General features: G+C 40.7%; 1 protein-coding gene across 1 annotated transcript; it reads right to left on the bottom strand.

Moving 5' to 3' along the window:
• Positions 1-2,293: 2,293 nt before the first annotated feature.
• Positions 2,294-8,138, bottom strand: LOC149065504 (uncharacterized). The gene is made up of 2 exons (XM_089253579.1): positions 8,026-8,138; positions 2,294-2,784 (listed from the first exon to the last, which is right to left on the bottom strand). Exon 2 carries the CDS (start codon positions 2,772-2,774, stop codon positions 2,409-2,411), a length of 366 nt encoding a protein of 121 aa, XP_089109705.1. The 5' UTR covers positions 2,775-2,784; positions 8,026-8,138; the 3' UTR covers positions 2,294-2,408.
• Between the last annotated feature and the right edge of the window lie 3,111 nt (positions 8,139-11,249).

Below are 11,249 nucleotides of genomic sequence, written 5' to 3' on the forward strand. Positions count from 1 at the left end.
TTTTGTATAACAAGTTCTGCTAAGAAGCCAAATTCACAGGGACATCCTTAATTGTAAGGGGGTTAAAAATGTTTCCTGATGCGGTCCTATATCTCGTTAAGGGACGCAACTCCACGTAGGGATTCAATTTCATTTTCCAAAAAGACTAAAATCTGCTCAAAAAGGCATACGTAAATCGAAATTGCACGATTGATGAAAATTCATATTAGTTGATGCAATAATCGGATTTTTTTCAGAAATAGTGCGATTTCCTGGATTCAGAAATGAAATTTTCTTACACACATTAAATATGTCAATAATTTGAGTCCGTCTGACTGAGGACATCGTTGGAGGTATCCGGACGCCACTGTAGGCCCATATTGCACTAACAGTCCTTACGTCTCTCAGAATACCATCTTACAATTACAGCAGTATAGCTTGGTGCAGATATTAATTCAAAGGGAAGCAACCACTCCAAGAGCCGGAGATAACATTCGAAAAATTGATGTGTTTCGTATATAAAAAACAGGATTCTATATATATATATACACACACACACACATACGAACTTATTCTTTAAATATCTAAAATTAAATCGGTCGTTATTGAATGCAATAGTTTTCTACTTCACAAACGAATATGTCATTATTTGAGCTTATTTTCAATAGGGAACATTCCCACATTTTTTCCCCGAGAGAGATGTAGCCTACATCTGTTTCTCAATCTTCGGGACGAGCTCTGGCGGATTATGCGACAGTGTTTATTCAAAAGGGAATATTTTTGGTAGAAATTACAAAAAGTCGTTACTACTTCGCCACACACCAACTCTGGTCATATCTGTATACGCAATTGTTAGCAGTTTCTATATAGAGAAAGGGAACATATCCAACTTTTTCATTCACTTTAGCTTTTAAATGAAAAATACCGAAGCGGTTGTCTTGGGCGTTGAGATTTTTCATGAGCTTTCAAAGTAGCATTTTACAGTGGAACCTCTTGGTAATGGACACCCACGGAACCGAAAATTTTGTCCGTAAGAGGCCTTTCAGACGAGCCGAAAAATCTCCGCACTTAGGTTTTGACACATGCGGACCCGCATGAACATTCCGTAAAGTGCAGGCTCCGCATATAGAAGTTTTTGACAATAGGTTTATTCGGAGGGAATTCGTCCGCATCTTTGGCTACTTTTTGAAGGCGATTTTTCACGGAATTTTAATTACTTGCCATAAATACCCTTAAAAACACCATATGATGGTCCCTGCTCATTAATATAATGTACCTACATACGTCTATCCCTCAGTTTCCTTCCGAGATTGAGATATAGCAACTTTAACTGCCTTTTGTCCATATTTCACAATTTTATACAATAAAACCTGCCAACAACGGGACCAAAATTATAAGCCGTTCTGTTCATTACGAATATTTAATTGACTACATCCTTTAATAACTTTTAAATTTAATCTAAAAATTTTAATTCTTTTTAAATTTTTAAAATTATTTAAAAAATATAACTATCTGAAATATTTTAAATTTTTAATCTTTTAAATTTTTTTAAAATGCCTCTGGGCACTGAATCAGGGGTGAAGGAGAAAAATAATTACAAAAATTGCGAAAAAAATAGTTATGCGCGAATTTCAACCTGAAGATGCGGGCGAAACACCCGCATCTTCAATGCTCGTGTGAAAGGGTATGCGGACCCGCGTCCGCTCCGTGTGAAAGGGGCCTTAACGAGGAAGGTTTTAATGGATAGAAAGATACATAGTCCCGTTATGGGAGGTTCTACTGCAGAATGGCGGCGTTTATGTTATATATTCCGAGAAAGTAAGGGTACCTTCTGTTTACGGTTAAACCTTCTGGAATCAACAGGTGGCGTAAAACCAATTTTTTAATCAAAATTCAAGAGAGAGTGTATATGTATATGTATATATACATATATACACACACACACACACACACACACATACATACATACACATACATACACACATATACATACACACATATACATACACATACATATATATATTAGGGTGCCAACATTTCCACTAAATTTTCTTTCAAAACGGGACATTTCAATATATTTAAAAATGTAGGTAACTCTTGAATGTTGATCAAGAAACTATATTTAAATATCTTTTATACCACCCTCCCCGTATGCTGCTACCTGTTGGACTATTTTCCACTTTTGTAAAGCAGCTCATTACAGTAAATAAAAACAATCTTGTTTTCCGTAAATTTAGTGGAGATACCTCAAATGAGGTTTTCAAAAAGGAACAAGTCGAAATTAATCAATTAAAGCAAATAAAAAACACTTCAAGACATTTTTACACGAATTTATAAAAAGTGATTTTTGCTCAAGTTACAGCATCACGATAAGATACATGAAAACGGATTTATGAAATCAATTCGGTATTCCATATTACGAGTCATAGTTAAGGCATCAAATTCTGAGCAAATGGAACCAAAATATCCTTCAGGGTGACTTTGATGGCATGTTGGAGCACTTCTCCGGCGAGTGATCGCTGCAGACCGGAATTTCTCAAGCCACTAAAAAGCGTAGTGAGAACTTGCATTTTCATCGGCAGTCCGCTCCCTCCACCAATGCTCTGCTGCGAGAATCTCCCACCACTTCCTGCACCTAAACGCTGTGATGTGAACCCGGAACCACCAAAACTTGGCTGGCGATTTGCAAAGGCAGATTGCTGGGGAAACGTTTGCCATTGCATTGCTTGCTGAGATGTAGACAGCTGGATCAGAAGGAACAGCAAAATCACCGATTGGACGAAATGGATTCCCATGGTTATCAACCTAAATGGACAAAGATATCTATTTTAGCTTTAAGTAACACAAGTTCATGTACAAGATTCATCGAAAGACTGGTTATTTGTGGAGATTAATTTTCTTCCTTGTAATCTTCACTGCCCCCACGGGGACTGACCCCGGTCTTTCGCTTGCCGGACGAGTGCTCTACCATCTAAGCTATGGAAGCAGAAAGGCAATACATTGTGGCTATCTGGTTGGCCTTTGTCATTCACGAGCTATTCGTTGATTGTTGACGCCGTCCATGTAAGGTGCCTTTCAACATATATACACGCTTCAAGGTTGAAATATTCTATCTGCTTCCATAGCTTAGATGGTAGAGCACTCGTCCGGCGAGCGAGAGACGGGTTCGAGTCCCCGTGGGGGCAGTGATGAATTTTCTTCCTTGTAATCTTCATCTCCACAAATAACCAGTCTGACGAATCTTGTATTGACAAGTAGAGAGGACATTTCTATATACACAAGTTCATGTGTTTGCATGAAAAGCAAACATGCTTTTAAAAAAAAAAAAACCTTAACGAATCCAGAGGCACCGACATGAAAACATTGAGGGGGCTGAAAGTTGAGTCGTCCCGTATATATATGGGATTGAAGCCAGCACGCAAGAAAGGCGTGCGTTGCATTGTATATACATTAATTAATGGGGGGGGGGAAGGGCTCAACCAGCCCCAGGTTCTGGCACCTATGAACTTTGTGGTCTAAATTAAGGAAATTAAGTGCCGTTTCCCCAACCTTTTTGTCCAATCGCCACCCAACGCAATCTAACCCATAGGATCTAATGTTATGACCGTAGCTTCTACCGCCCCCCTGAAACATTCCATCGCCTCCAACGGGACATTAACGCCCACGTTAGGAATCACCGATTTAAACATTGCCCTGGCAACCGAGTGCCCCTTCCCCAAATCCGAGCTGCTAATTTAGCACCAGCCAATTTAAAATTTGGTACATGGTTCAAATCAAAAACACTTGACCAGATTCAAGTTCGCCGATCAGGGCAGTCTTTAGAAAAATCACTTGGCCTGAGGCCTATGATTTCCTAAAGGCTTCTACCTGGCTAGGAATGCCTGCTTACTAATCTATTTGCTTACTCTCGAAAATTTTAACCAGACCTCATTTTCATGAGACCCTCCCTCTGCATTTGAGGTCCCCGGGCGGGCCTATGCGTTAGGACGGTGCTGTCGCCGATTCGCCGTGCCTCGGCGAGCAAATGCCTTGACCCTCTCCGAGATATTGACGAGATGTCATTGCGAGATTTCGTAAAGCTGATTTCTCAAATGGGACATTCTTACCTCGCACCTGCTGAAAATCAGGAAAAAGCCTACCTTATTAAAAGAGCATTTAGCGATTTCTGCTATGCTGTTTAAAAAAGTTGATACGGCCCCTAAATCCTAGCCGATTTGATAAATGGCTATAAGTATATTGCATTAACTTTGTAGTCCAGGAGGTTTTTCAGAACTTTCCTGTAATCCTTATTTAAGGGAGAGACTAAAGCTCCTGGATGTTAGCTGTGTTTCCGTTTTTAAAATGGCTTAAGAGTTTTGTTAAGAAGCAAATGTTATATGGGGCTTTTTTGTAATGTAATAATGTTAGGGTCTCTAGATGTTTCCCGGATCGAAGTGCTCTGGACCTGTGCCGCACGTCATACAGGACGTGATTATGTCGAGGATCAATTAAGTAATCTGGGAATGTGCCGCGTGGGTTGTAGAACCACACTGGGAGCCGCTTAAGTGCTCTAAAACTGCCACTTCATTCAAGCAATCCGTGGCACATTTAAAGATCCGTTAAGTGTTCTGGAACTGTGTCATGGGTCACTTAAGCGATCTGTAAAAATACGCCGCTTAGTTCATTTTCACAAAATTAGGTTTGGAGGTGCACAGGCCGAATTGTAAACCCCAGGGCCACATTTGATCCGCGGACCAATGGTTTAGCATATATGGTTTAGAGAGTGGGTCGCAATGAATTTCTTAAAGAAATAGTTCTTAGCCTTCAAATAGCATTGAAATTAACAAATTGATTACAATAAAAATATTTCCTTTCGAATTTAATTTTTTGCATTAAAAGTAAATTTTTGATCGTCTGGGGAGGGGCCACAAGCCCCTACGTCTGTCCCATCAATGCGTTAGGGCAGTGGTTCTCAACCTTTGTACCTGGCCGCGGGCTTCCAATTTATTTTTATAAGTGGAAGACCCGGTAAACAAGATCAATGGAACATGGGGAAAATGAAACGGCAGATCAGTCGCGGCCGGCCGTTGAGAAACACTGCGTCTAGGGAGCAGAGCTGACGAAATTTTGCTGACAAGGGGAGGAGGTCAAAAACGTCTAAACATTTGCTGACGTAATACTTGAACGGCCCCTTATGACAATGAAGTACCGTTTTTCCTGATGTCGACTTCCCCTCCACGTAGGACCACAAAGGGTAAAAACTCGGACAAACTATTTTTTCCCCAATTGGCACTCCTGCCTTTAATGCAAAGGCAATAGAAAGATTGGTACTTGAAGCCGTTGAGGTCTTGTTTGCAACGAATGAGTTGAGCAGGATGTAAAAAGTGCAACCGCATCAAAAGTCGCAAAATACTGGAGACCTTTAAATAGGACTAAAATAACATTACGTGTTCATTGGCTATGGGTTTGTTAAGTTATTTAGCTTATATAACAGGCTAAATAAAGCTAAAGCTATTGCCTGAGGCATGTAAAGACCAATCGTATTTTTTGACCACAGAATCCTAAGTTGCATGCCGGTCATGTAAATTGAGATTTGTCCAGTATTAGTTTATAGACACGAAATGTGTCGTGCCTTGACAGATAGACTCGGGACCACCTCAAGAGCAACATGGGGCAACGTACGAGTGATGTTTCGGGGCAGGGGCGACTCGGACTTATCTGCCGCCCTTGCAGACGACCCTGGCGGGTGGCCGACAGCTTTAGTCTAGGGGACCCTGGAATTAAACTAATTTTTGTGCAAAAGCCATACCTTTTTCTATTTCGGTAAATGCGTGTTTCTTTTTGTCAATTATTTTACCGTTCTTGATTATGGAGATTACTCAATTCACAAAATTGCACCGATTGGCAACCATAATTACCTAAACTTATCCTGTAAAGATAAAAATAGCCTCATTTTACATAAAGAAATTCATGTCAGAAATGCGTTTCTGGTGCTCCGGAATTCTTTAGCCTTTGACAGTTCCGGAAAAAATGTTTGACACCAAAATGCACACTTGCCCTTAGGACAGTACATTGGAACTGGGACCGTAACAACCAATCTGTTCCCTTAAATTCTCAATTTCATCGTCCAACTTCAGCTCAAAAGCGTGATGTCATGAGCTTTTACTATTGCAAACTTTAAAAAAATTTGTGTCCAACTAAACCCCAAGTTGCAGTCCCTTCAAACCTTCCGCCCCGGTGCACCGCCTTGCACAAGCCGCCACTATTTTGGGCACCCCCTACCTGTCAGAAATTACCGACCAACCAGTTTACATACTTACGAAAATCGTAGTTCCAGATTCGATAATCACGATTCCATCCTATGCATTTGAGGGCCATGCGTTAAGAGAGCACTTCACGACCCCCTGGTGAAAACTTTCAGTGGACCTTCTACATAGATTTTCTAGTAAACGTATATAGTGAAAAAAAGTTAATCGCTGGCATGAAGTCTAAGTAAGCCCTGTCAGCTTCTCCCTAATGGAGCTAGAGGCCATGCGTACACATTTCAGAGGGTTGCAAAACCATGTTTTTAGGTATAGAGAGAAACGTTAAACCTCGTTTTCAACATGCTGAAAATATTTATTTTGACACCGGAATCTGCAGACCCACCTTCAAAGCTGGATTTGAACAAGTACGATTCATTGCGCCGGGTCGTAAAAGTTGATTTTTTTAGTACTGTACATTAAAGTATTCTCTTATAACTTGACCAATAGATTTTGTCTCGTTAGCAGACATATCAACATGAACCCGCGCATTGGATGGGCAATTGATTTTTTGACAGGACCCCAGGCCGAGACTCGAAGCTTCATAAAAAAATTGAAAATGTATAAAATCGATGATTGGTTCTTCTAGCGTGCTTGTAAAGAGCATGTATATAGATATTGTAGAGGGCCGCAAATTGCCCAAGTCCGGCCCTGCGTACCTCGCAACAATTACATACCTATTTACGAGCAAGGCCACAACTAGACATTTTGTCAATCGGGGCAAACACTCATTTTGATGACCCGTGCAATGAAGCAGTTAAAGGGTAAATCCGACGCCTCTCTCTGGTCCGGGGCACCAGACCCACCTGCTGCCCCCCAGTTGCAGTCCTTTTTACGAGCATTTTTACAGCGATCATACCATTGCCGTCTCAAGAGCATTACGATCCCCTATCAAGTTGGAATTTCTAGCCTGGCAGTTTACTTATGCTCGAAAATCAGTCATCTCATAAATCACGAGACCCTAGTATTCATTTGAGGTCCCAGATACGAGAGCCCATGTGTTAACACGGCCTACTGCAGCGATTCTCAAGCTATACGTGGCTCCAAGGGCGGCGAGTTGGAGATTTTGTGCGTATGTGCCTATTTATGCTTTGAAGTGGTTCTTTTTATAAGTGAAAATATCTACTAAAACTATTCTGGGGAGCCGCGGGTGCCAAAAATTTGAGAAACACTACAGTACTGGATCACACTAGTAATCCCTGGCTATAGTAGTCCAGTTAGAAAGCAAATATATCGCGAAAACCAGAGCTGAAAAATAATTCATTTCGTGAATACCCCAAATTTTTAATTGGGTGGCAAGAATGATCACGATCTTGTATACATATTCACTAGGTATTTCGAAATACTGCCTTACGAGCAAAAATGGTAACATCAAACAGCTGAAAACCGAGTATTTCATAGAAATCGCACTTAATTCTTTCAGCCAGTGCAGTCTTAACGCATGGCTTCAAGATAACCTCAAAAAAATGAGAACTGCTTGAAATTTTCAAGAATTTGTCTCAGAAAAATCCCTTGGCAAGGGGGAATAATGTTGCTGTTAAGACGGCCAAACTTTTTCAGCTACAATTTATTTACAGTTAATGTCCAACAAAAATGACAAATCTTCAGAATTGAATATTTTCCCATTCATAATTTTCGTTAAAGAAAATGAATAAGTTTGCAAATTAAGTTCGAAAAAATAAAATCAATTATTCCGAGAAAGTTTAAGTTTTTAAAAAAAAATAAGTATAACGAGTAATTATAAAAACCGAATCAAAATATTTACCTACTCGGGCCCCGAGCGAAGAACGTAAACCGCAACTTTAACTCCAATACAACAGTGATTGTATTTTCACCCTCAAAATAACAATATATGAGGTTTTCCAGATCACGTGATTTTTTTTCTTCTCTCTGAACTTCTTGTAAGAACAAATAAACGGATAGCGTATACACTACATGTATATTATACGTATACCGTAAAAGAGATACAGTCACCCCTCGGTTTACGAACGTTTCGATTTGCGAACTAGTCTTGCTTTACGAACACGCAAAACGGTCTATATCCCAGAGAGGAACCATATTTCAGAAATCTCATATTACAATTTTTTTTTTGACAAGAATTTTGGTTGAAAAACTATATTTCATCAGAATGAAATTCCGGCCAGTAAATACGGCTCCTGTTATGAAAGCTCATGGATCAGCAGGTCATTTCAAACTTGATGAAGCTCTAAAGAAAAAAAACGTTTTCAAAGATTTTTTGCAATAATATATCTGAAATAGAACTAACAACCAGTGTAATTTCTGGAAACATTATTTTATCATCCAACGTTGCACTGTTCTTATTTACATAGCTTGGCAGCGAGTGTCTTACAGAACCATCGGTTTGGCTTCGATTGCATTTTGTCTCCAGATAGTGTTGCAAACGAAGACTTAGGTTTTGAGGGCTTTGACACTGAGATTATAGATGATACATATTCACCATGGTCCCCACAAAGGTGGGGCTGACAGGGCTCCAGCCTCGGGCCGGGATGATTTTCATAATTTTTTTGTTTTATCACACTACAAAATTCACTATACAGGAGCCCGCTGAAGATCTCAGACTACGGGCCGTGTTCCAGGATGTGGGGGGGGGGGGTCCATGATATTCACGAAACCAAACTTCGACTTGGCATCGTTTTTATTCAGTTTGCATTTCATCTCTTTCGAATAATAATAATTTTTTCATGATGCTTTAATGATAAGTATTGGTTATGCACAGGAGCTGTTGTAAAAGTTCCCGCTAGAAATCTCCGCAGTCCCAGGAACGGAGTAATTCATTCTGCATTGATTCCTATAGGAAAAGCTATTTCGGTTTACTAATTGATATTTTACTGGACTTCAGGAACGAATTAAGTTCGTAAACCGAGGGTTGACTGTAGAAAGAATGGTTCTTTCTCGTAGAATACGGCACGTGTGGTCATCCCGTGACCTTTACTCCATTAACATGTCACCCCTCTAACACATCGCCCTCGCTCCCCTCCCTTCCCAGTATCTCCGCACATTTCCAAAATGCTTGCCCCTGTTGACAAAGTATCTAGTTGCGGCCCTGGATGAATCGCATATTGGACATCCCCACGCAACTCGACGCAGATACACAAATATTTTGAGAATTGGATTCTGAAGGAATTCTAAGGCCAGGTTTACACTATAAAAGTTTGATAAAAGATATTTTATAAAAATTCAACCAATAGCCGCATCGGTTACATTCGAGCAAAAGGAACCGGTGATCTTATTGGTTGAATTTTTCACGTTTCATCTTTTTTAAAAAGTTTTATATTCGCTGTACAAGTTTGATAAAAGATCTTTTACAAAACTTGAAAAAACAACAAATAAGCCTGTTGAATGTAACCCACTCGAATGTAACCGATACGCTTATTGGTTTCATATGTAAAGTTTTATAAAAGAAATTTTATGAAACTTTTATAGTGTTTTAAGGGCAGTATATTTTTATATCTTATCACAATTATTGGTTTTCTATTGCTCTTATTGGGTTGCTGTATTTTTTATATAGTTTAGATACTGCCATCTGCCATCTTTTTCAGCCACCTCGTTGGGCATTTTGTCTGTTTTAACCTTTGTATTTGTATTTATATAGTGTAAATCCCGGCCTAATTGTAGAAAATTTTCGTTAGGCAGGGGGAAAAAGCACACTAAAAAAGCTTTAGAAAAGTTACTTTAAAATACTTGAAAAATGCAACCAATAAGCGTATCGATTACATTCGAGCGAATATAACCAATATACACTGCTCAAAACAATTAGGGGAGCAAGCAAAAAAGTGAAGAAAACCGTGCGGGACAGCCACGTATTGGCATACAATGGATAGTACACGCGTATCAATGCGCAATACAGAAAAAAGACGTAAAAAAATTTGGAATTAAGCTTTAATTCTTTGAAAATATGGAAAAAACATGAAAAGATGATTTAGGGCAACAATTTTGTTACATGTAAACGATAAAAAAAAGTACTGTTTAGACATGATGCATGAGTTTTAATAGGGCGTGTGGTCTCCTCGAACAGCTAAGACTGCTGCACACCTGTTTGCCATGGATGCGATGAGGTTATCGATCAGACTTTGGGGAATACTGTTCCACTCCTCAAGAAGTGCAATCTGCAAGTCTCGGACAGTAACAGGCGGCCTTGGTCGCGCAGCAATGCGTCGTCCGATTCAGGTCAGGAGAGCACGCTGGCCATTCCATACGCTGTATTGTTTCAGCTTCAAGCATGTTCTCCACCAGACGAGCTCTATGCGGTTGGGCATTATCATCCTGGAAAACAAAGGAATCTCCAATGGCTCCAGCGTAAGGGATGACATGAGGTCGCAGTATCTCGTCTGCATACCTTCGGGCCGTCAAAGTGCCATTCCGAATGATATGCAGGTCCGTACGTCCGCCTATGCTGATTCCACCCCATACCATCCAACCAGCTCGTCTGTATTTCATATACCTTTCACGAACGAATGCGGGGTTATTTCGAGTGCCCCTGTCCCTCCATACCAGAACACGTCGGGTGTCACACTCCAGACTGAATCGGGACTCGTCTGTAAACAGCACTTGGCTCCAATCATGTTGCTCCCAAACCCCACGTTCAGCAGCCCATCTTCTTCGGACCGCACGGTTGCGTGGGGTCAACGGAATGCAGACCATTGGCCTACGTGCATAGAGCCCTCCCTCATGAAGCCGATTACGTACTGTTTGTCTGGACACCCTTCGTCCTGTTGCCAAGAGCAACCGTCTTTGCAGCTGCGTAGCATTCTCTATTCTGTTTCGACGGGCTGTTAACTGTATATACCGGTCATCAGTTGTTGTAGTGGCGCGTGGCCGACCTTGCCCTGGTCGACGTCCAACATTTCCTGTTTCTTGGAATCGATTCCACAGCCTTGCAACAACACGTCTGGCGACTCCAACAGCGTCCGCGACACTACGTTGTGTTCGCCCGGATTCCAGTCTGCCTATAACACGCCATGCCATGGA

The sequence above is a fragment of the Pholcus phalangioides genome, unplaced genomic scaffold, assembly GCF_987345545.1.
Source record: "Pholcus phalangioides strain wild (caught in Gottingen) unplaced genomic scaffold, Ppha-v1.0 ptg000039l_1, whole genome shotgun sequence".
Classification (NCBI taxonomy): Eukaryota; Metazoa; Arthropoda; class Arachnida; order Araneae; family Pholcidae; genus Pholcus; species Pholcus phalangioides.